The following is a 26,107-nucleotide window of genomic DNA, read 5'->3' on the forward strand; positions in this document are numbered from 1 at the left end:
CCCATTTTTTTTTTTCTTTCTTCTTTTTGAGTTAGCTGGTTGAAGAGCTGCATGTCAGGAGAGCACCTCCTTCCTGGCTTGAGTAGCCCCCAGATAAGTTTTCAGTGCTCTGAAAGAAAGGGAGGAATGTATTTTACTTTATTTATTTTTTATTTTCTTTAAATCCAGTCACGTAATGCTTATCCACAAACTCTGCTGTTTTATTTTTGTCCTTCTGGGAGGATGGAAACATGAGTCCGTCCAAACAGAGTCCTCAAGTATCTAGTCTGAGCTTCCAAAGCACAGCTTGATCTAATTTTGTGGAAGGTGACATGGATGAAGATTGGCAATCCAGATCTGCTCAAGACTATCTTGGGGAGGAAACAAGGGAATAATAATAGGACACAATACAACCACTAGATAAGTGCCTTTGGATAGCAAATCTGTATGCTTTGAATTCTCAGAGGTGGGTGAAAGTCCTGACTGAGTACCTGGTGGGTAAATGGCAAGGGAAACCCAGTCCTTCTAAGCATCACTATTCAACTGATATAATGTGCCTTCAAAGCAAAGTATGAAGGACTAGTTGGAGACTTCTTCAGAAACGTGAGCCTCTTGCAGAGGATCAGACCATGCTACAATGCAGATAGAAAGTGAAGACCATCCTGGCTGGCATCCATAGCTGTCCTGCTGGCATGGAGCTAATGTGTTGCTCTTGCCAGCTCATGTTCTTTGAGGTGCATTCAAAACAGCGTGGTCAGCAGATCGAGGGAGGTGATCCTTTCCCTCTTCTCTGCCCTGGTGAGGCTACATCTGGAGTACTCTTTCCAATTCTTGGCTCCCAGTTCAAAAAGTACAGGGAACTGCTAAAAAGAGTCCCATGGAGGGCCACAAAGAGGGCATTGGAGTATCTCCAGTACAAGGAAAGGCTGAGAGTCCTGGGACTGTTGAGCCTGGAGAAGACTGAGGGAGGATCCTGTTGATGCTTATAGATATCTAATGGGAGGGAGTCAAGTGGATGGGGCAGGGCTCTTTTCAATGATGCCCAGTGACAGGACAAGAGGCAATGGGCACAAGCACAAACTGGAACACGGGAAGTTCCATGTGAACATGAGGAAAAAATTCTTTATTCTGAGGGTGACAAGTTGCCCAGAGAAGCTGTGGAGTCTCCTTCTCTGGAGATATTTAAAGCCTGCCTGGACACTTTTCTGTGTAGCCTGCTGTTCAAAACCTACTTTATCAAGTGGGTTGGACGAGATGATCTCAAGAGGTCCTTTCCAACCCCTGTGATTCTATGGTTCTCATCTGAAGTTTTCAATAAAGCCTCTGCAGACATTGTCTTTTGATCTGGTGTCTGCCCTTTATCTCTTCCCTTTATTTTCATTCCTTTTGTTGTGCTTTTTTTTTTTTTTTCCCCCCCCATACAAATTATTCTGTGAATCTTACTTACATTTAGTTTGCTTTTTAAATGTCAGAAGCCACTTGGGACATTTGCATTTTGGACTGCTGCTGCTGTCTACTTGTGAAACCAAATGATCTCCTCTCATCACTCAGAGAAATAAATATACACGGAATTTTAAAAACACAATACAAACAGTGAAAATTCACAGGACTTTTTTTTTTTTTTAATGATAACAACAGAAGATTTTAGTGTGTTCCCATACACCAAAGAGAGAAGACTTGTACGTACTTGTGTTATGTTTGGTGTTGTACCTTCTCATAGTATCATTAAGGTTGGAAAAGACTAGATGATCAGAGATCATCTAGTCCAACCATCAGCCCATCCCCATGCCCACTACATGTTCCTCAGTGCCACATCCACACAGTTCTTGAACACCTCCAGGGATGGTGACTCCACCACTTCCCTCGGCAGCCTGTGACACTGCCTCATTGCTCTTTCTGAGAAAAAATGTTTCCTAATATTCAACCTGAACCTCTCCTGGTGCAACTTGAAGCCATTCTTTCTAATTCTGTCACTGATATCCAGGAGAAAAGGCCGATAGCCATCTCATTGCAGCCTTATTTCAGATAGTTGTAAAGAGCAGTAAGATCTTCCCCTGAGCCTCCTCTTCTCCAAATGCAGCCAGACCCATCTTGTCACCTGGATGTGTATACAAACTTTGCATGAGTACATGGCACAGTGAGCTGTTGCTGGAGATGGTTGATCCGCCTCATAAACAAGGGAAAAACTTAGCATTGGGATCTAAGAATAGTCAGTGAGATTCAGCTATTGATTTTTTTTTTTTTTTAAGTAGGTAAATTCTTTTTTCCTTGTCTGAGATAAAAGGCAAATTGTAGTGGCTGCTGGAACTGAAAGGCTGTCATTCTGCTCGGTCTGTGAGGAGCTGGCTGTGCACTGGCACGGACAACAGGGCTAGAGATAGTAAGGCCATCTGTTATGTTTGACGCTCTTCATTTGAATAGCAGCAGCCTCGGTTTTGTGCTGCTGTTTTGGGGCAGTGCAGTGCTCTTCCTCTAGGTGGAGGTAGATACCCAAAAATGAGTGGTGAAGTGTCGGCCCGATCCGGCCATAAGCCAGCTGTCGGTCTGGATCTAAAGCATATGGCTGTAAATTAAGTTTTACTGAATGCGGGAGTCGTGCTGGGAGGGATTTCAGCTTGTATGGCCGGTGACCTAACAAGCAGCAATAGAATTAGGAGAGCTTATTCCACAGTCCACGCAGACGGAGGAGCACTGAATTTCATTACATTTGTTCGGCTAGTAGGAAATGTGGAATTACTCTGAGTATGTCAAGCACTTTGCATTGATTCATTACAATTTAGCAAGATGAGCTAATGTGAGGTAATATTAAATGGAAATATTTTGGAACCGTCAAGGTGATACCGTTTTAAAATTGCAGTTATGGAGCTTATATAAATATCCATATAGATTGGAAAAATCTCCTGTATGTACTCTATAAATTTATTTTGGCACTGTGTCTTTTTATAGATCCTTTAAATGTGAAGTGCCCAAGCTGTATTTAAAAATGCTAGTGACTTGCCTCTTACAGGACCCCCAGGCGAGCTGGATGAGGATGACTTTTCTCACCGCTAGCATTGGGCAGTCTTGGTGGTGTTACAGAGTAGCTGTTTAACAACATTTTGGTTTAGGAAATTAGAAAGCACCATATAATAAAAACAAACAAACAAAAAATTTGCAGAGTACTCCTGAGCTCTTTGCCCATTGCTTTCTTGCTTTGCTCCCTTGCTGCCTTCCTGCAGCTCTCCTGCTTATGGTGCCCTGCTGTGGAAGGCTCCTTGGGTATCTGCCAGGAGAAGCCAATGTGAAACACGAGCGCTTTCTGTGAATCTGGTGCTGGTGCTGATAGCCTTGTGACCACAAGACTGAACATAGCAAAACAAGGACTCAAAAGAGCAGAATAAATGAGGCTGAAGTGAGAAAGTTCTGCAAATTAGAGGGAAGAAGAACAATAGCAAATGAGTTGCTCTCAGCCTCAGTTGGCAGTCTGGCTCGGAACCTTATTTCAAGCGAGAAGGCCTCGGGACTTGACTGCTTTCCTCCATGTTCCCTCTGCCTCCTTTTCCTCTTCCTTTTTGACTTGCTGCTGTTCAGCCCTTCAGCTGCAGAGCTGTGGTTTTGCCTGCCCATGAGGGTTTTAAAGAGCAATGGAAGCAGGGAAAGACCAGCAGCTTCCTCTGCAGACATAGGGAGCTGTAGCTGCACTGATTAGCTGCAAATCTTATTAGCTTCAGCTGCAGAGGACAGACTGCACATGTATTTTTAATGAAGTCTTGGGTTGCTTGTACAGTTGCTAATGGCACTTATCTAAAAAGCTTCCTGCTTGCCACAGCTGATTAACAAAGTCTTGCCATGATACCTAGATAACACCTAGCCTCTACGCATTTGTAAAATCCATGTAAATGTTGTGCAGCAGATGAACAAATCCAGGGATTGATGATATGTTTGCCTTTGAAAGATGAGGAGTTACTTGTCTCCATTGTTTCACGCTATTTTTCTTAGCAAGATGCTAGAGATGTCTCCTAATGTCATTGTTTTGCAGTAACAGAACAGGGTTGTTGTCCCTTTGTCAAATCTTCTAGCACCTAAATTTCCAGCCACTTGGATGTGTATATGGATTTATCAAAGCTGGTACTGGTGAAATTGCTACAGCAGCAAAAGCATGAGGCCTATGTACCCCTTCTCATAGCAGGGAAGCTGATAGAATCATAAAATCATTAAGGTTGGAAAAGACCTCCGAGACCGTCTAGTCCAACCACCAGGCCATCTCCACCATGCCCGCTAAAACATCTCTCTCAGTGCCAGTCTATAAGGCTCTCAAACACCTCCAGGGACAGTGACTTCACCACCTCCCTGGTCAGCCTGTGCCACTGCCTCACCACTTCTTCTGAGAAGAAAATTTTCCTAATGTTCAAGTTGAACCATGGAAGGTTCGAGTTAAGGCCATTCCCTCTCATGCTATCACTGTTACCTAGGAGAAGAGGCTCACCCCCACCTCACCACAGCCTCTTTTCAGGAAGTTGTAGAGGGTGATGAGGGCTCCCCTGACCCTCCTCCAGACAGAACAATCCTCGTTCCTTCAGCTACTCTCCTTAAGACTTGTGTTCCAGACCCTTCACAGCTTTGTTGCCCTTCTCTGGACACACTCCAAGGCACTGATGTCTTGTAGTGACTGACCCATAACTGAATGCAGTACTTGTGATGCAGCCTCACCAGAGCTGAGTACAGGGGAACGATCACCTCTCTGCTCCTGCTGGCTGCGCTATTTCTGATACAAGCCAGCATGCCACTGGCCTTCTTGGCCACCTGGGCACACTGCTGGCTTATGTTCAGCTGGCTGTCAACTTACACCCCCCAGATCCTTTTCTTCCATGCAGTTTTCCAGCTACTCTGCCCCAAGCCTGAAAAGATCCACTGAAAATATACAAGGATGTTTTTAGTCTGTTAGAAAGGGCATTTTTACAGGAAACAGTCTGAAAGAAGACTCATCAGGCTCGATTCAACATCCTTCTCTCCCTCCCAATTTTAAACCAAATTTACACTGTTTGACATACCTTTTTTATCTGCTGTGTTCAGTAGCACAATTAAGTTATCGAGTATTTCTTGCAAAGTCATTGCTTGGATTTTCATGGGCTCCTACTCCTGTGTTTTTCATTGCAGGGGTGCTTTGCTAGCTAGCTGCTTGACTTGGAAGCATGTTCTAGAACAGCTGAGTGCAGGTGTGCTGGAGCTGGAGCAAGCTGGCTGAAATGAAGTGATGAGAATAGAGTGTATAAAATAACCACTCGGCTTCCTGTCTGTAAGCCTGTCGGTGCATGTCAAAATAGAAGTGAGAGATAGCGGCATTTCTGTAATGTGTCCAGAAGTTTTTGAAGCCTGGCAGAGGTTTTCCTGTGATTTTTGAGTTTTCCTGACCACGTGAGACTTGGGAAGGAAGAATCCCTCCATTGGACTGCTGACAAAAGGACAGGTTTGCGTTAGGAGCTCCTTACCTTTGTGCCCGGGTTGGGATGAGCAGCAGCTGTACTTGGAAGCATGCTGTTTGCTGTGATTGCTGAGAGGCTGGCCTGGGGTAACGTGATATATATATATATATCCTTTCGTAGCAGGGAAGGATGGGACTTTGTGTCCTAGTGCTGCATTTCCCGTCTGTAACCATCGGGGTGATTGTATTGAGGGGCCAGGCCCTGTGCTGTCGCACCAGCAAGAGCAGCATCATAGAATCATAGAATATCCCACCTTGGAAGGGACCCATAAGGATCATCGAGACCAGCGATCCCAGCCAGCACTTGCACGGCGCTTTAGGAATTGGGTTGCGTGGCCAAAAGACTTGCTGAGAGGGAGGGTAACAGCTTTGGCGGGGTGAGGGAGCGGATGGAGCGGCTGGCAGTAGTCATGTGGAGGGAGCGGGGCTTAGTAGAGTCATAATTACGTTGGATGTTTGGGTTTGAAGGACAACTGCAGAAGCTGCCGAACCCATTTGGTGGAAAATCTGAGCCGGTGGTCACTGCCCAGGGCTCGGCGTGTTGGACAACTCAGCCCTACTGCCACATTGGAAGGGACAAGAAACCTGCAGAGGAGGCGTGGGAGCAGGCTGCCCAGAGGTTCTGGGTTGGGTAGGGCTTTGAATGGGCTTTGGCTCTTTATGAAGGGTGGAAACGCAGCTATGCAATTAACGTGAGCAGTGTGGGTGGATATGAGTGCATAGTGCCTATAACTGCATAGCATGGTGACTATATGAAAAGCAGGGTGCTTATAAACCAGAGTTTAATTGTCATAAAATTCCAGTGGCTTGCTTCAGGGAGAATGGAAGCAACGCAGTGCCCTCAGTGCTCTGCTTAGCTCATGTTCTCTCACTTGCTACTGCATGTAGGATGTTATGACAACAAGGTTGCAAATGTAATGTTGAGTGGACTTTGGAAACTGAATATATCTGCAGTACTTTTTGGGGATGAAGCTGAGGGGTTCAGTGTTTTGGATTTCTTTCTAAATAAGATTAAAAAAGGAAAAGCAATTTCTTATAAGTAAGAAATGGGATCATAATGCAGGTATTAATGCCAAACATGAAGCTTTCACAGTGGTGTTTTTTATTTGTTTGTTCATTTCTTTTTTTCCCCCAGCAGAATTTTCAGTAGATCTATGGTAAGCAATTTTTTTGTTTATGTTGTTTTCTTCTAGCAGTGGGAATGTGAAACAATATAAAAGCATCACCTCTTAAAAATGAGAATGTCAAATGCTTTCATCTGAAATAGAAGTTATGGGAGGCTATGCATATAGTAAAATAAAGCAACTTTCTGATGCTTTTATAAAGCATTGTAGATATCTAGAAGTCTTCCAGGAATTAAATATCTAAACCATCTTGAAGCATGTCAGGTCAAACTAGTTAATATGAAACCATATAGAGTTTGAGTTAACTGGTAAATAAAAATCCACCCCATTTCTGTATGTTTGAAGTATGATCTATTTTAGATGTGATGTTCCCTGAACTGTGTGCTTCGAAATGTGGACTAATTCTCCCTCCAAAAAGAGAATCAAAGTTCACAGAAAATCCAAAAAAGTCAGGAATTAATGAGTTCATGGAAAATCTGTGCATGTTTTGCAGCTTTGTAGGCGTGTAGCGTAAGTGAAAAACAGAATAATTAGTGCTTTATACAGTGAGCTTGCTGGGCACATATATGTACAAATCGGGTGTGGTTACAGCAATCAGAATAAACAATATTAGTTTTCTTCATTGGAAAGAGAAGTAGGTGTAAGGATGCTCTAACTTAAGTAACTGTTAATTTCCATGAAATGTACTTTGTTTTAGAGTTTTACTCCATGTTGGGTTTGATTTGGTTTTCCCTCTATTAGCTTTGATTCTGTGTCCTACACAGCAATTTATTTATGTGGATTTGTTCACTCTCTGAGAGCTAAAGGCATACTTGAAATTGGATGACTTGAAATCGGTCACTGTAAAAACAAGCAGCGTGTTTTTCTGACTTCATCTTTACTTTGGCTCGCATGTGAAGCATAGTGCCTTTATCTTTTCCTAAACTAGGAACGACAGCGGCTGGAGACGATCCTCAATCTGTGTGCAGAATACTCCAAGTCTGACAGTGACCCTGCTGCAACTACAACAGTTGCTGATGTTCAGAAAATTAACAAAGAACTTGAAAAGCTTCAGCTATCAGATGAGGACTCAGTATTTGAAGACTCGCAGACGAATCTAGAAACGCAGTTTAGAAACCACCTGAAATCGTCTGCAAGTGATTCGGATTTCTCAGAGCCAAGTAACCACAGTCGCAGCACTGCTTCTTTCCTTTCCTCCCGGGGGCTGAGAGCTGATGAGCACTTCAACGAAAACATGAAGCCTTCATCATTAGCTACCCCTGGCTTCCTGAAGGATTCCACTGAGTCTTCGTATCTAAGCATCACGCCAAAGGTAATGCTGGGAAGGAAGGCATAGAACAGTCTGATCGATGGCATGAAGTCCTCCTCTGGAAGTCAGATTTCACAGCACAGGTCCTAACTGGGATGGTTTAGATACAAGAATTTATTTCAGAGCTCGTATAACTTAGAACCCAACAGCAGATAATTTCATTTTCTATGAAAGCTGTTGGTGCTGGAAGTTTTTTTTCTGGGGGATGTAGGGCTTGGGAAGACTGTAAGGAATTTCAGGTTTCAGGATTGCTACTTAGAGCTGTGCTGAGATAGAGGAAAGAGAAGGGAAGTGCTACCAAGCTCTCCTAGACTGAGGCTTCCATTTCCTGAAAGAGGAGGCTATTTTCTCATTGGTAAACCAGTTGCAGAGGAGGTGAGGAGGAATTGCGTGGGCTGTGTTTGCTGGCCTGTCGGCTGTCCCTGGGCTGGACCTGAGCCACTTGTCACATCAGCTGCTGCCTCTCATGAGGCGTGCGGTGGCAGCCTGCCTCCTGGCACTCAAACGCATCTCCTACACTTGCTGAGATGGAGCTTCTTTCTCGTCTGCTGTTCTGTTATTGAAGGGGAGTTGTTCTTTAAAAAATGAGCTAACAGTGTTTCTAGTAATTTCTTACAGCTAGAAGAGCAGGAGCTTAGTCCAGGGTGGGGAATGGCCTCTCCCCCCTTTTGGATCAGTGCCTGGGCTCTGCTCTGCAAGATGAGCAGCGCAACTGGTTCTGGGGAGAAATGGTGTGTTACCATCCTAAATAGGTATATCCAGTAATTAGAGTGAAGAGTTTATTGTTAAATGTTAAACAAACATGACATTAAGGTTTTACTTGGTCCTACTAAGTCTTTCCATGTACAAAAGGTAGTGAGACATTTAATTTACAAGTTACTCTGGTCTTGCCTTTCTTCCCCATTTGTTTCTTCCTGCAGGTCGGAAATCCTATTTTAAATCCTTTTTAGGAAGTTGAAATTGAAGACATTATGTCAGCATTACCCAAGCAGGATGCTGGACAAAAAGTGGCTTTCCTGCTAGGATTACTAATGCTAATCAAGGAATACCTTTCATTCATTGCAAAGGGTGCTCTGCTAAGCCCTGAGAAAAGCAATAAATGAGCAACTGCATTAATGAAACACAGCTCATTGTTTCAAAATATCGAGATCAGATCTGTCCATGATGATTTGTCCATGCCTGCTCTCAGAACAGCCATTCAGGAGCTTACTTGAGCCTCTTTAGAACATGGCTGTGTAGTCCAGTGGTTAATGCAAAGCTCTGTGCACAGCCCACTTCTCATTTGGGTTGGCGACAATAAGTGAGCAGCCTTACAAAAGTAATTTGATCGTGTGCCCCTGGGATCGGGTGAACATCAAGAATATGTTTGAAACTCAATACTCTTTGATCTAACCTTTGTTGCTCTAATGAGATCACAAGTATTTTTTTAATAATGCTTTTTAATTATTGGCATAGTTGTCTGGTAATTAAATGGCAACGAAAAAGCTGTGTTAAAGGTATTGCCTCCTGATGGCCAACCGGGGAGGCAGGGCTGAGCTTTGTCCTGTTTTAAGAAGCTACCCATCTTACTGGCTGCTTGTAGAAATGTGCTGTTCAACATTCTGGATTTATTACATGAACATTGATCTCTGCATAAAAACCGTCGTTATCTATTTGCTTTATTATTTTTAAAAGAAAAATTGGATTTTTACGGGCTAGATAGCACAGCAGTAAAGTATTCTCAAGGGTCAGATTTAAATAATTGTATTGTATGAATAGTATTTACTGTCCAGTATAGTATTTAATTCTAGTGCTCGGAAGCAAAGTATCATGTTTGTTTCTCTTGTATGCTTTCTAAATATAGAGGTAGTAATATAGTAGGGATGAAATATGTACCAACTTCAAAACCAGCATGTAGTACTTATTTAAAATGGTCACAATATTAGAGAGGAAAGGGAACACAATATTTAACCTCTTTTTGATAAACCTCTTGTAATGTGCAACTGCAGATACCAGAATGCACAAGTGATGATCAAAGAGGCCAGGAGCTCACTCGACTAGAAGAGGAGCGCATAGTAATATTAAATAACTTGGAAGAACTTGAACAGAAGATCAAAGATTTAAATGACCAGATGGATGAATCCTCAAGAGAGGTATGACATACGTTTCGGTTTTAAATGTCTTGCTTGTTTCATATATCTACATAGCATAGATAGGCTCAGCAAGTACATAGGGAGCTCATGCATGTATTCTGCGCTTTTTCACTAGAATTAGGCACAGAATCATGAACCTGGTAGTCTCCTACTGCGAAGGTTATTTATTTCCAAGCAGAGGGATGGTTGTGATGCTCAGATTAGCCTTTTCCAACTGTAACCATTATACTCATAAGCAGAATTAGAACAGTCTTCTTGCTGAATGGTCACTCGGATTGATCTAAATACCTTGTGTCACTTGAGTGTTTTATAGTGTATCTCATGTGACCCTTGAAAGAGAAGGGAAATTAGGTAACTTCCTATTAAACATCCTTGTCTTTATGGTGGCAAAGTTATATGGCCATCTCTCGGCTTCTGGAATCTCACAGTTGCAGACTTAGCTGATCAGGCATTTGGGCTGTGTTCACTCCAGTTATCAGCGACAGGAAAGAAACAGCTATTCTGAATGGGTTTCCTACAGAGCCTGGGCACGGATACTTGGTATAGTGTCACAACAGGAGGAAGCAAGGAGAAGAGTTAGAAAAAAAAAATCTTCAGAGTGAAGTTGGTTTGGACTTTATTTTGCAGTATTTTATGTTTCAGTTTTACTTTTTCTCAATTTTATGATCTCTTTTTAACTTTGTGGATGTAACACAGACTTTTTTTTTCCTTTTAAAAATGCTTTTTTGTTGAGAATTATGAACAACTCACTACCCTTCCCCCAGAAAATAATGTGTATCGAGATTTCTTCTTAATTTGGACTGCTTCTGAAAAATGTTTTGTGTTCCTAGCTGGATATGGAATGTGCCCTTTTGGATGGAGAACAGAAATCTGAAACAACAGAGCTGCTGAAAGAGAAGGAAATACTGGATCATCTAAACAGAAAAATAGCTGAGCTGGAGAGGAATGTTATTGGTGAAAAGGCAAAGGTAATCAAGTTATCTTAGCTAGCTCTGTGCTCTGTTCCTATTAATCTTCAAAATGCATTTACACAATTAACATATTGGTGGAAGCTATTTTATGAAGTAGATGCACTAAGTAAATTTTTTTGATAAATGTGGAAGAAAAAGTAATTGTTACCAGTATATCCTTCTAACAGTCTTGTTTCCCAAAATATAATCAACTGGCAGAACAAAGTATGCCTAAGTAAGGAGACTTGACCTACACTGAAGATATTTTTGATTAATAAAGAATTCGTAGAGGGCTTGAACTTGAGTTACCTGCTGTTTAAAAGAACAGTATTGATTGCACTGTTCTTCAGCCTTCTGTTATATGTTATAAATTTTGAGTTTTTTTTTTTTTTTAATTAATCCTTTCTCAGCAAAGGAGTGGTATGAAAAGATGTTGCAGTTTCAGAAGATGGTTGTATCTAGAGTAGTATATAGTTTGATTCATGAAAGCATCTGTAAAATATATAGTTTTAAAGTAATTATGTTTGTTCATTTTGTTTGTTGACTAACAGTTTTAGTACTGTGGCATAATTCTACCTGAGATTAAGTAAAAGGAATTACTTGGTTCTCCTCTAGAGTCAGATTCTTACTTGCTCTCAAATACATAACTATTAGCAAAAAGGATAGCATTACGATTTAAGCACAGAAAGGGAAAAAGCTCGTGAGATGAACTTGTCCCTCCCAACCAGAGGGAACTCATCTTCTCCAGCACGCTCTCTGCTGGCAATCCAGGCCAGCAGTTCCTTTCTCCGCAGGGGATGTGCCACAGCCAATAATATCTCAAGGTCAGGAAATTTTTCCAGGGCTTTCAGCCAGTAATGGTTCCTTTTTAAATTTCATCCTCTGCCTCATAATTTAAGCCTGTCACTGTGAAAGTACTCCAGCTAGTCTCTCCCCTCCTTTCACTTTCTAGAAATATCTGAAAGTCTTCTGCATTATTTGCTCTTGTTCAGACAAGCCATGCATTTTTAGCTTTCTTGCACTTCCCATTTAATTCAAGCCTTACAGCATGCATTGTTTTATTTTGAGTTTGCTGTCTTCAGTGTCTGTTGATGCTGTCATGAGCCTGAACATTGTTTTGCATCCGCTCTCAGTAAACCTATGTTTGAAAATGGTGCTCCCACCTCTTTATTCTGCAAAGTGACAGCACACATCCAATTCAAGCTTAAATTTTCATAAGCGTTCCTGCCTTGTTCTCAAGTAGTCCTCAGTGATTCTTCAGCTTTCAGCAGTGCCTCTGGTCACATTAAGGTGTCTGTGGAACATGTTTCATAGTTGTTGGGTTTTTTTTTACTATGGAGAGGAATTTAAAGTTGGTAAAAGCAGGTAGGGTGATGCAAGCAGGTATAGCAATATCCTTTTGCAGACCGAGCTTGGTTTCACTGGTAACAAAAACAGAAGTTCAAAAGATCTTTTGCCTTTTTTATTTGTTCTCTGGTAGACTCAGAGTTCAACAAAACTCATGGAAATTATTTTAAATCCTGTATGTTGTTTACATTTCCATGCAATCAAATATAAAACAGATAATATCCTTGCATTAGTGTATTAGAAGAAAAAAATTACAGTACTAAGTCTAACTTAAAATTTCAGTCAAACTGAAACATGGTAAGCAGCCTAGGGAAGGCAAATTCATTCAAAATAATTTTTTTTCCTCAGTACAAAGCATACTGGTGAAGTTAGTTACTTTATTTTAGTAATCTTTTCTCACATGCTGTTTAAAAAAAAAAACAACAACAAAAAACCAGCTATGAGTGATTGTAGTAGATTTAGAGCCATGGCTTAGTTAATACTGGAAGTACTTTTGAAGAAATAAAAGTGAAAAAAAAAAATAAAAATCTTAGGCAAAATACCTGAAAGTGATCTGGAAAAATTAGTGTCAACCAGTGAAACTGCCAGCACTCACCATGTCAATTAACAGAAGTTCTGGTTGGTTTTACAGAACAGTATTTTTTAAAGCTTGATTTATGTGTCAGTATGTTTAAGGTTGCAGCCCCTTCAGATCTTGTCCACAGCAGGAAAAATCTTGGCTTTTTAGTAGTACAGGACCAGACTCCACCAGGAAAATGGTGCTCAGGTGGAAGCACTATGTGGTACGTTTTGTTTAAATTGGAAAACAGATGACCTCCTTAACAGAATGAAGGCTCAGCTCCTGGCTGATAATTGCCACTCCTTTGATGTTACTTCTGCATTGTTTGTTGGAAGAGCAAGTGCTCTAGTATCTGTACAGCGGTAATAGTTTTCTGCAGTTGCCGTTATGTTTTACTTGTAATAATACAGGTAGTTTGGTGTTGGTGGTGTATCATAGCAAGAAGTTGTTGGGTCCATTCGTTCAGACAGTGGTTACATTTTTGTTAGGGCAGGGGGCTGACACCTGAATTTGCTGTGGGGTGCCTTCTTGAGGTGAAATAGATAGTTGATTTCATTCTTGAAACGATGCTGAGGCATTAGTGCTGGGCATGATGGCACTTGTTTCTGGAATGCCTTGAGTATCTCCTGGAATTTGTCACTGATCTCAGCACCTGTTTGACAGGAAACCCTGCCTGATTGCATTTCATCCTTACTGATGCACCTGTTTGAAAATCTTGTGAAATTCTTAAAAAGAGAGATCATGATATACAACCTAATTATTGGGCCACGTTATGTTCTTGAAATAGAGTATGGGTGGAAGTTTTTGTATTACTTTCTACCTGAGTCTGTGACTGTTTTCATGGTTTTTGCATGAGATGAGAGCACAGAGTTTTACCAACCTTTCCACAGTCTTAAAGCCTCAGTTTAAAAGGAAATTTCTAGCCTCTGTGAAAACAGGGACCTGCTTGCTATGCAGGTGCTTCAGATGGAGAACATACTTAAAGACAGAAGGCAATGAGACTTGTGAGTTCAGTTCCTGGCTGTGGTGGTGAGCTCTTTGCTGTGATACAATGTCTTTGTGTCCCTGCATCTTTGCAATTGTGTTTATGTTAACATGGTATGTTGCATTTTCATCTTACTGAAGACCAAGTGTTCAGCCCTATGTGAACACATGGCAGGACTAACAGTGAGAAAGAATGAATGAGTTAGTGAGGAAGATGATGTAGTGAATGTCCTGTGGTAAGTTCAAAGCATTGCTTTGCTCTTGTGACTATGCTATTAACACATGTTGCAAGGAACAAAGCAATTTCGTGTCAATTTAGTCAGGTTTTAGAAAGAAGAGCTATGAGCAGTTCCATTTTGCAAAGAAAAAGACAGAGCCTTTCAACGCCACTGCAGGAATTAGCATTGCTCTGGTAGTGGTGTGACTGTGCACGATGCAAGTGCTGAGAGTACTCACTTCTCCTGGCAGGGATAGCTGCTTTCAGTGCTGGGGATTGGGCATGGCCTATGTCTTCTGCTGTCTGGGTGCTCAGCTGTGCTAGAAATCCTGGTAGCGTATGGATGGAGATTCAGCTTTGCCTCTATGGTCATACTTCCTGAGCATACTTCCTTCTTTCTTTCACAGAAGATGATGACCAACTATGTGTTTGAATAGTAGCATCTAGGCTATTAGTTACAGGCTCCAGTTACACAGGAACAATCCTGATAAGTCACTACTAACACAGTGTGACACGCACAGCTTGGAACTCTCTGGAAAAGAGCTTTGCTACAGATATTGACAGTGTTTTTGAGCCCTGCCTGCTTGGGAGAGAACGGAAATGGACAGTCCTCAGAAACAGATAGGCCTGTCAGCCAGTCTCCTTTAGTGCCTTCCATCAATCCCTGGCCCTTTGTAATGTCGTATTGCCGTACTGAAGGTGTACAATAATTATGCTGTTGTTCCCAGTTCAATAACAGGGTGGAACTATGGTGCTATTTCCAGTCACAACTTTCTTGTGCTGTCTCTTTGGCTCATGAGACTTCTTCAAATTTGTATTTGTTTACAAGGAAGTTGGAGAAAATTTTATTTGCTCAATACAATGTTGTCCAGATTGCAAAGTACTTTTTTTTTTCCTCATACTGTGCTCCCTTAATTTAAATTACATTTTGAATGTGCAGTCTAGCATATGTGGAGAAGATTACTTAATGATTCGCCATGCCTTTTATCTCAAAGTAAGAGCATGAAAATAACAACGTAGTTGTCGGAAGAAGGAATGGATTAATGAATAAACAGGGATAAGTGAACATGATTAATGAATTCAGCAGAAGTGCTGTGGGAGGTAATCATAGTTAAATGGGACTTTTGGCAGTGAATTTCAAAACAATTATCTAGGTTTAGACTGCATTTTACAAGAGGGAGGTTATTCCTTTGCTTCCAGAGGACCTTTGCCTTATGTCATGGTGGAAGTACATACTCTGGAACTCCTTTATCACCCAGGGTTTCCTTTTCCTTTTCAAGAGCAGGAATAAGGAGCAGCTGGCAATGGGTGACTTATCTTCTTTTGGAATACATGAGATTTTGTCTACATGCTTTTGTGGAAATGTTTTTTAGTGATCAGTGGAATATCCCAGACATGCCAAAGCATTTGAAGCTCAGCCTCTTTGCTGAACTAGTTCTGTAAAGATGAATGGAGCCAAGGAAAGAACATCTCTCTAATAATTCATGTGAAAGGAGACTACAGCAATCAAAGATACAAGTCGTTTCTTACGATTTCTTTTTCTTCTGGATTCATAATTCTCCCTATTGTTTTTTAGCATTATTACTCTGACAAATGTGGATGCCATAGCATAGTGCTTTAGATCATTCTTGGTCAGATTCTAGTTGAACTAGATGTAAGCAGTGTTTTTAAACAGTTGAGTTATCTTCTCTATAACATTGGTTAAAACTAGATGATCATTATGGTCCTTTTCAACTCAGGCCATTCTATGATTCTATGATTCTGTGATTCTTAACCTCCTTAAGTCAAGATATATAATTGAGTATTCTGAGGAATACTTGCATCCTCTGGATATCAACTTAAAGATACCCTGTAGAGAAGACATTAATAAGGAAAAAGATGATTACAAGAATCAAGGAGAAAAATCTGAACTCTAATGTTCTCTTTAAAAACAGTCATGAGAGAGTCATAAAATCACAGAATCATAGAATGGCCTGGGTTGAAAAGGACACAATGATCATCTAGTTTCAACCCCCCTGCTATGTGCAGAGTCGCCAACCACCAGACCAGGCTGTCCAGAGCCACATCCAGCCTGGCCTTGAATGTCTCCAGGGATGGGGCATCCACAACCTCCTTGGGCAACCTGTTCCAATGCGTCACGACCCTTTGTGTGAAAAACTTCCTCCTAATATCTAACCTAAATCTCCCCTGTCCTGGTTTAAGACCATTCACCTTTGTCCTATCACTCCCATCCTTGTTAACAGTCGTTCCCCTTCCTGTTGATATGCTCCTTTCAAGTACTGGAAGGCCATAATGAGGTTTCCCCAGAGCCTTCTCTTTTCCAAGCTAAACAAGCTCAGTTCCCTCAACCTTTCTTCATAGGAGAAGTGCTCCAGCCCTCTGATCATCTTAGTGGCCATCCTCTGGACCTGCCCCAAGAGCTCCATATCCTTCTTGTACTAGTTACTTCTTGTACAGTAACAATAACTATTGTGAAATACCTTCTTCTGTCACATTATGCTCCTTTTCATAGGCCTGGCGTACTTTTTTTTTTTGGTCCTTTAATGGTTTCTTTCATGAAATCCATAGAGATTTAGAGACCAAATCATGACAAGCTTTTTCTTTCTCTCCTGAAAGAGGCCAAAGAGTGCAGTAAAGAGTTGTCTGAAAATAAAGAGGAGCGCGTGCATGTTTACAGGAGAATCTGCTTAATTTCAACAGTATTTTTTTTAATGAGAGATATGTGTGGTCTGATTTTATTTTATTTTTTTAATCCAGCCATTGTGCTGGAAATGCTTTCAATTTTACAAGAGTTCAGATTTAATACTTCCTCCAATATTTGCTTCTTCCAGCACATACAATGTTTCCTAGCCTGCTTCTTGTTAGGGAGTAGGCTATTTTCTTTATTCACAGCAAGCTGTAGACCAGTTTTATCAGTGAGTTGATAATGTTAAATTTTCTTGCTTCTTCCTGAAAATGTTTTACTGAATTGAAAAACTTTGTAATTTGACACTACATCCAATCGTAAAGAAATTATTTCTCTAGTCTGTTTTCCTCCTACACATCTAGCATATGCAGTCCTTCTGTTTTCTGTAGTCTTGGGGAAGTAGGGTGGAATGTTCTTTTGGAGTGTAAAAGAAGAGGTGAGAACATGGAGATGAAATGGAGATGCTGTTCGGAACAAACAGCTGCATATGTTTCTCCTTACTCTGAGAAACCTGTGAGAGCTGTGAGACTAGCCTGCTCCATATTGAGGAACAGAATGTGCATGTGAAGCTTGGTGCGGGTAATAAGACCTTGCTACCTTACAACATGATGAGTTGCAGGTGAGTTATGGAATGAGAATGGTCCTGGAGTGCTTTAGAGGGAGAATTTTGAGTAGGAGAGCCTGCTGAATGGAAGGGGATTTCTTTGCAGTTTCTCTTTCTTTCAGTTTGTAGAATGACCCCTATTCACCCAGCCATACTGTCCATTTCATGGTGAGCTAGTAGCAGTGTTGATCAGACATAGGGCATCCTTAACTGCAGGAGATAACACATAAGCAATTAATTTCTCTTTTCCTTCTTTTGTTGCCATTCTTATAGAGGTAGTGGCCTTAAGTTGCACCAAGGGAGAGTTCAGATAGGAGATTAGAAAAAAAGATTTTTTTTCTCTGAGGAAGTGATGAGGCATTGGCACAGGCTGCCCAGGGAGGTGGTGGAGTTACCATCATTGGGGCTGCTCAAAAATTGTGTAGATGAGGCACTGAGGAACATGGGTTAGTGGGTGTGGTGGCAGTTGGACTAAATGATCTTAGTGGTCTTTTCCACCCTTAATGGTTCTGTGATTCTATGGTTATCAGTGAAATGTTTTATGTGTGCTAAATATATATTTTGTTCTCTCCATTTTGCCCGTAAAATCAATTCTACCAGATATGAATTCCTTTTGTGACCTGTGTAACCTCTGTGTTCATAGCATGGGTGCTTTGCTACCATCTTCTCTGCTTTTAGAGGATGACAATATTACAGCTCACTTCTTTCTGCTGCTGTCCTTCATGGTATTCAGATGCCCTTCAAAACTGATCCAAGCTGTGCCCCAGCATCATCAAAACACCGGTTACTGCTGTTGTCTGTCTTGGCTGATCCCAAGTTCACATAACCTCTAAAGGGAGGCAGCACATAGCATGGGCTGGGTAGCCAGCTAAGACCAAGTGCTGTGTTTTACTGAGCTCTATTTCTCGTCTGTAGAAAGAGAGTGGCAACAACTCAGACTATGGATAGTGTGGCTCTGAGATGGGCACTGGGGATGAGAGGCAGTTGTCTGCAGAAACACGTTGAACGAGCACAAGTCTGTGTGGCTGAGGTGAGGATGTGCAACTTAAGCATGTGAGCTCTATTCACAGCTATGCCCTGGCTGGTCTTGAGCACACAGTACCCAGTGGTCTGCCTCAGCTGTGTCCTGCACTTAGCTTACAGTCCTTGATCATTTTCCTTCCAAAAGAGCTCACCTGGATCCATTTATAAAAGAGTCTGGATGAAAAAAAACAGTCTGATTGTTCATTTATTTATTAAACTACTTTTGTGAATTAAATTATCTTTACCAATGCAAAATTAGAGATGTTGATGAACTGAACTCCACAGCTGCAAAACGTGTAGTGCCTCTCACTGCTGAAAGTGATATTTCCTGTAAGACTGCACAATTTGGAGGGAGACAGTTTGGTGGGATGTGAGCACTTCCTATGCTATATATAGGACAAATGAGGATCACTTTCAGTCTCAAAGGAATACATTCCTGATTTCTTGAGGAAGTAATAGTATCTCTTGCATGATTCTCAGTGAGTTTTATTCTTGCTGATGATGTCTCTTCACACACAAAGTTTGATTTGGTTGTTAACAAGTGAGTGTGCTTCTTGCAGCACATAGACATGTAGGGAGCTATTAATAGCCTCAGAGGAGCATTACTGTATGTAAGGTCACAGAGGTCCTTGCAGCTTTAGATTTGTTTCCATCTTCCCCTTTATACTTGCCTAGCAATGTGGCAGACTGTAGGTTGAACAGCAGGGTTTGTGAGGAGGGGAACTACTGATTTATTCAAGACTCCTTATGCACTGAAGTAAGGATGATTCACTAAATGTGGTTCCATAGGGACAGAGGTCTGGAGGTGACATCTCAAGAGTTGCATGCTTTTCCCTCATTTTGCCCCTTGCACATTTCATCCTCTGTGTTTCTGAGCCTTGTTTATGCTGCTGCAAGACAGAAACTAGTCAAGGAAGTGCAGGTAATTGAATATGCTGGCCCAGTTGCTCACTTTTACAAGCTTAAGAACAAATACCAACCAACTGTTGTGTTCACCACTTTGTTCATCTAATTATGTGTGCTGAGAAACTGCACGTGTAAATGGAAACAACAGAGCTGACAATTTGATTCACATTGAGATTGAATGAGAATGTTTCCTCCTGTTATTTTTAAATACTAGGGAAAAGAAATAGCAGCCAATGGTCTCACTCAGATTTAGAGATACGACTGTAAAGAAAGCAGGGAGCTATTGTGAATTTGTTGTTGTGCACTGTGTGGGAGAGTTTGACAACTTTGTCAACAAAGAGAAGATTTTGGAGAAGGCCCATTTCACAGTTTGAAGTGACAAGTTCTACATACAAAAGTAATTTTCTGTGGCGTGTGTCTTAAGGGCGCTGCAAAGCTGAGCATGTTGTACCTGCTGAGCCACATGCTTGACTTCAATAATGGTTGGGACCGAAAGAGGGAAGTGAGTGGATGCTGTGGCAGACTTGAACTGTTCTTGGAGCATCCAGAAGAAGCAGCTGGAACGTTTGGGCTGATATTGAGCTGTAGATTATTGGAGAGAGTTAGAAAAACCATCTGAGAAGAGATGCATAGCTACAGAACAAGAAGTAGATAAAGGGAGCTGTACCAGTGTGCCTCTAGGAGAGAGTGAAGAGTGGTCTCCAGAGACTTATTGATACCTTCAGTTTTTCTAGCATATCAGGCAATTTGCTTTTTTTCAAGTTAATAATTACTCTCTTGAAGAAAATGTATCTGCTGTGCTGGCCAGGGTACATGCAAGTAAAAGACACTGAAAAAATTCTCTAAACTCCAATTTATGGGTTCCTGAATCTGAGTCCATAGACAAATAATCTACAAGGTGATTTGAAGTGATTTGCAGTTAGTCTTGAAAGTAGTGCTGCACACAAAACAAGTAGCATTTGATTGAAGGTTGAAAGGGTATAGGCTTTTGACAGTAATAAGCAGTATGTTGAGTGCTGCTGCTCTAGTGGAACAAGAGTAAAGCTGAGCTAGTTACAAGAGACCAGGAAGACAGTGTTGCCTTTGATTCCAAGGAATGGTTACAGTTCCTGTATCCTGAAGCAAATGAATTTATGTGTTAAATCATTTGGTGTTTCTGTTGCGACAGGATTTCCTGTCCCAGAGTTATTTCTTTATAAAGCTCTGTCTCATTCTATGTTTTCACTGCTTGCTAAAAGTACTTATCTGTCCAGAAGCACATAAACATGTGATTCATTTTCTTGGGAAAATCCATTTTCTGCTCACTGCTAGAGTACAGTCATTTTCCATCCATTTTGCTTTCTAAAAGCTGCTGCTTTCTCTCTCCTTCATATGTTGCCTGACTAACATGGATATCATTTCCATTTTTTTTTTCATTAGGTGAGACAAGCATTTGAACAGCGGGCATTACAGGCATCATCCAGATGTGGGGACAAAGTGCAGTGATGAGGGGGAGAATTAATTACCCTACTAAAATTATTTTGTTTTGTTTCTATCATTTTGCATCCCATGATTGTATTTCAACTAACAAGCAATTTCTGTCATTGACCTACATGCTTCAACTGTTCGTTAAGTTTTTGCCACACACTGTCATAATCACTAACAACTGCTTCAGTTTGAAGGTAATTCTGTTTATTTTCTGGTTCATGCTTCAGGAAAAATTAAAACTTGATGCTGAGAGGGAAAAACTAGAGAGGCTTCAGGAGCTTTACTCCGAGCAGAAGACGCAGCTTGATAATTGCCCTGAGTCCATGAGGGAACAATTACAGCAGCAGCTGAAGAGGGTCAGTAGCCAGTTTCAAGATTAACTTTTTTGTTGTTGATTTTAGAGTTAAGTCTAACATATTCCGCTTCAGATATCCTACGAGGTGCCTGAAGATATTTGCGCCAAAGTTTCCTTTTTGTAGAATGCTTGCAATAAATATTTTGAATAGTGGCAACCAAGTAGAGTGCAAATGGATGGATTAGAAGGCATTCTGTGTTGAATGTTTCTAAAGCTTTGGGCTACTTACCTGTAATTAGCACCTTAGGCCTGCAAGATTGCAAGGAGAGTCTTGGAATGGTGATGTTTAGATGGGTAGTAGAGCATTGCTCTTTTATTCTGCTCGCACAGATAATAATGAACATTGGCTAGTGAGATGAACCATTTTAACACTTTACTAGCAATATTGTTTAATTTTGTTTTATGTACTCTTCCTTTGCGTTGCTCTAAATTGCTGTCTCACAGCATGGATAACATCCTTTCTTCAGTACATGACTTAGCTGTTGGGCCGAACTGTGCTTTGAATTTTTCATTGTGAAGATTATATCACTTATTTTAACGGTTTTATTTTTCCTACATTTTCATCAGTTTCATATTAGTTGCTGTTTTTTTTTTTTTAATCTTTGCATGAAGTCTACTTGCAACTTGGTTTTATTATATATAATTTGCAACAGGAAACATTACAGTATTGTCAGTTAAGGTACATTTATTTTCTGTGGAAGATTTTAATATCAATATTAAATAGGTTATGCAGCATATATAGTTGGCTATAACAGGGGGAGCTTCAATACAAAGCTTCAATATTGTGAGTTCAAGATAACATCTGAAAGTGAAACTTTTGTTGAGCATTTTTATATCAGTAATAAGATTTTTAATAGCAGTGACCGTAAAAAGTCTTTTGTTTTATAGAACACTTTTAAAAAAATGTATAATAATGAGATTGTTTTATTTATAGAATTTTGTTTTGTTTTTCAAGGAGCCTGAAGTCCAACTTCAGAAAATACAAGTTTAAATTCTTCTGTAGTAACTAAGATGTTTGTTTGCTGCCTTTGAGACATATAAGGATTTTTTGTATGTTACGTTTAAAAACAAAAACAAAAGCAAATGAAAAAGAAATCTTAGACAGTAACTCATAAGTTTTAAAAGAAATCCTTTCCTGTGCAGTCATTTATGAGGGCTGCTCAGAAAGTAATGCCTCCTCTTTTATTATGTTGGCTCATGATGTCAGAGATGGATGTTGGTGGTACAGCAGAAGCTCAACCTTCCCACAAATGCCCCCTCACGTGTTGTTGCTGTGCAACAGATGGCAGCAGAGGGGCAGTCTGACAAAACAGCATCTGACAGGGAAATGTGGGGGAAGAAAGGTGTGACACCGAATTCCTCAGTGTGGAAAAATTGCACCTATTGATGTTCATCAGCACTTGTTGAATATTTCTGGAGACCAAACAGTGGGTGTAGCACAGTGAGGCAGTGGGTTGTGTGTTTCAGCAGTGGCGACAGTAGTGTGAAAGACAAGCCATGTTCCAGATGTCCATGCAGCTGTCACATACAAAATGAACAGCATCTTTATCAGTTCATCTGCTTGAACTGGCAGATTACAACCAGGGAACTATGTATGGAACTGAATATGGGCTTCAAAATGTTGGAAATAGTAGCAACACTGGAATATTGGAAATAACTTTGAATGCTCACACAGGAACAGAAAGAGCTGTATATGAGCTTGTCAGGACTTACTGAATGAATACGAGGCTGAATGTGACAGCTTCCTGGATTACATCATTACTGTTGATGAGATGATGAGATCTGGTGTTATCACTATGAGCAGGAGTCAAGTTGGCAGCCGGTGAAATGGTGGCATGTGAAAAAGTTCAAGATACAGCCCACAGTGGGTAAAATGATGTGCACTATCTTTTTGTGATAAGAATCATGGAATCATTAAGGTTAGAAAAGACTACTAGATCATCTAGTCCAACATCTAGTCACCACCATGCCCGCTAAACCATGTCCTTAAGTGCCACATCTGCCCTTTTCTTGAAAACCTGGAGGGACAGCGACTCCCTGGGCAGCCTGTTCCAATGCCTCACTATTCTCTCTGAGAAGAGTATTTTCCTGATACCCAACCTAACCCTCCACTGACGCAACTCTGTGCGTCATTCTGTCAGCCATTCTGTCTTGTCCTATTGCTGTTGCCTGGGAGAAGAGATCAACCACCACTTCACCACAACCTCCTTTCAGGGAGTTTTAGAGAACAATAAAGTCTCTTCCCCTGAGTCTCCTCCAGACCAAACAATCTCAGTTCCCTCAGCCACTCCCTATAAGACTTTTGCTCCAGACCCTTCTCCAACTTTGCTGCCTTTCTCTGGACGTACTCTAAGGCCTCAGTGTGTTGTAGTGAGGGGCCCAAAACTGAACATAGTACTCAAGGTGGCCTCACAAGTACCAAGTACAGAGAGATGATCACCTCCCTGCTCCTGCTGGCAACACTATTTCTGATACGAGCCAAGATGCCATTGGCATGGTCATCTTGACACACTACTGACTAATGTTCTGCCATCTGTTGACTAATACCTCCAGATACTTTTACTCCACACAGCTTTTCAGTCTTCTGGATGCTTCTGGATTTCCTGGAACCTGGGCAAACCATCAGCGTTGACAGCTACATTGCAATGCTGACTAAGCTGAAGGCTTGAACTTGCAGGCTCAGACATGAGAAGACAGCCTTTCTCTTGCAACATGATAACATCATGCCCCAACTGGAAGACTGTGGAGCACATTGCCAGTCTTGGCTGGACTGTCCTACCACACGCACCATATAGTATGAATTTCGTGCCTTCTGACTTCCATCTGTTTGGGCCAATCAAAGATGTAACATGGGTATCATTTTCCTGGCAATGTCACTGTCACAGCAGCTGTGAAACAATGAGTCACCTCTGCTTGTGCAGACTTTTTCTAGCGTGATGTGCAGTCTCTTATTGATCGTTAGCAAAAATGCATAATGGTGGAGACTGTGTTGAAAAATAGTGTTTTGTAGCCAAGAATTTGCTCTATCAAATAGTGTTCTTGTACTCTTTGTATCAATTGTAATTTCTATGGAAAGACATTGCTTTCAAAGTGACTGACTTACTTGACAGTGTTAATTCATGAGAAATTGCAATCTTATAGCTATGGGATGGTAGTAAATCCTTTTCCACTATTGACTACCAAGAGACTTTTAGAAATCTGTTTCATTATATATCAGGAGTTGGACTCAATCTTTATGGGTCCCTTCCAACTCAGAATATTCCATGATTCTTTTTTTTTTTTTTTTCCACTCAGGCTGGCTTAATATCAATTTTGGATTTGAAAGTGGGACAAAACTTGAAATGTGGGGTGCAGTTTGATGTAAAATTGCTTCTGTTGCATATTATTCTATACCAGTTGTAGTGGGAGTTAGCTGAGGCTGCTGTGCTTGCAGTAGTAGAAGTTTTCGCCGAAGTTGTGCACAGTATTGTGATATCAAGGGTGAGAAAAGTTATGACTTCTTTGTAAGCATTCTATCCAAAATAGAAAAAAAATATCTCCCCCAAGAATAGGGAGTGTAGAATTAAATACTTAAACTTGAGAGACCATATGTTGCAGTATTTTATTGCCAGAGTAGTAGATGTGTAGGTGTTGAATTTTTGTTTTAACTCTTGGACTTGGGTAACTTTGAGATTTGTGCCCAGGGAGAGAGCAGCATATTTCCTTGTAGCATCTGACTGCGGTGTGGGTCTGGAGTTTGGGCTGAGATGGGAAGCAGGCAGTTAACAACATCTGTGTAGAGTATTGATTGTTGGGTTGCTTCCCAGTGCCTATCACACTTTTTGTGCTGGACAGGGGGAACACTTCATTAAAGCCTGATGAAACCTGAGGGCTTCTTGAAGGCACTCGGGGAAAGCAGTAATCTTTCTGATGCCTTATGTAAAACTTATTTCCATAATGCATTTATGCATTTATATGTATTTATTATGCATAAATGGAGGATGAGACTAGATGCCTAGATTCCTGCAAAGATCTGAAAAGATAGTGTCAGTTGCTAAGAAATATGTAACTATTCAGAAAAAAATCTAATTTTTACAGATTTTGTGGGACTCTGGATGGAAGGACTTGGTACTCTGCCACTGAATTTTGTCCAGTGCCATGACATGTAGTAGTAATGCTGGAGAAGTCTGTGATTTCAAAGTCCAATATAGAAATTAAGAGTTTTTTAAGTTACAGTATTTTAATGTAAGTTTGTTTTAGTAAAAGGGGCAGGAGTGGAGGTACTCTCTTCTTTGTTCAGAAAGTCATTACCTACAATGAGTACAATCATTCTACAAATCCTATGCAGCTTTTTGGCTGTCAGTTGCCTTCTTTGGAATCTGTCTCATCTTCTGCCCAAGTAACAATTTATTTGATACCAAGTAGCCTGAACTTCCTGATTTTCATACCTCATCAAGACCCATCCATTTATTTTAAAAACTGATTGTGGATGGCAGGTGTGAATGAGGTGATTCTGTACTGGAGGTAACTGCTTTCTTGTCAATTGTAGCCCATGTCTTTACTTTGGATCTCTTTGCTATCTACTTCAAGTGAAAGGCAAATAATGGAATATTTGGAAAATAATGAGAATATGTTGATATTTTATATCGTTTTTTGAATTCATCAGCTTTTGTATCTTGCCTGATAAATTGAAAGCTGGTTTTTAAAAGCCTTTGTGAAGGCTTCTGTGCGCATCATCAGTCACTCACTATTCTTTGCCTTAGGTTGAAATGAGCAGAGGACTAAGCTTGCAGTTTTCCACAGTAAAAAATTGTTACAGGTCATGTATGAAAACCTGTATCAAATTATGTTCAATGTCTCTATTTTAGAGAGCTTTAATATTTAATAATACTGTGGTTATTAAAAATTCTTTTTTCTTCAGAAATCTGGAAGTAGGGATTTATGTTATGAATGCACACATGTTTCGCAAGAAAGATTGTTACTCAGTTCTTGTGCTAAAAAGCACTGAACGTTTTGTCTCATCCT

The 26,107-nt window shown here is 40.8% G+C and overlaps 1 protein-coding gene across 1 annotated transcript; it reads left to right on the top strand.

Moving 5' to 3' along the window:
• The first annotated feature begins 7,459 nt into the window (after nucleotides 1-7,459).
• LOC104913769 (pleckstrin homology-like domain family B member 2) lies at nucleotides 7,460-21,143 on the top strand. The gene is made up of 4 exons (XM_019619703.2): nucleotides 7,460-7,876; nucleotides 9,862-10,005; nucleotides 10,836-10,973; nucleotides 20,976-21,143. The coding sequence occupies exons 1-4, from the start codon at nucleotides 7,799-7,801 to the stop codon at nucleotides 21,126-21,128; spliced, it is 513 nt and encodes a 170-aa protein (XP_019475248.1). The 5' UTR covers nucleotides 7,460-7,798; the 3' UTR covers nucleotides 21,129-21,143.
• The last annotated feature ends 4,964 nt before the right edge of the window (nucleotides 21,144-26,107 follow it).

The sequence above is a fragment of the Meleagris gallopavo genome, chromosome 1, assembly GCF_000146605.3.
Source record: "Meleagris gallopavo isolate NT-WF06-2002-E0010 breed Aviagen turkey brand Nicholas breeding stock chromosome 1, Turkey_5.1, whole genome shotgun sequence".
NCBI lineage: Eukaryota > Metazoa > Chordata > Aves > Galliformes > Phasianidae > Meleagris > Meleagris gallopavo.

Bases quoted from the DNA above. Each gene is read 5' to 3' on its own strand.
- LOC104913769 (XM_019619703.2), top strand. From the start codon at position 7,799: ATGAAGCCTTCATCATTAGCTACCCCTGGCTTCCTGAAGGATTCCACT. The intron at 7,877-9,861 runs GTAATGCTGGGA...GTGCAACTGCAG, and splicing joins ATCTAAGCATCACGCCAAAG to ATACCAGAATGCACAAGTGA. The intron at 10,974-20,975 runs GTAATCAAGTTA...TTCATGCTTCAG, and splicing joins TTATTGGTGAAAAGGCAAAG to GAAAAATTAAAACTTGATGC.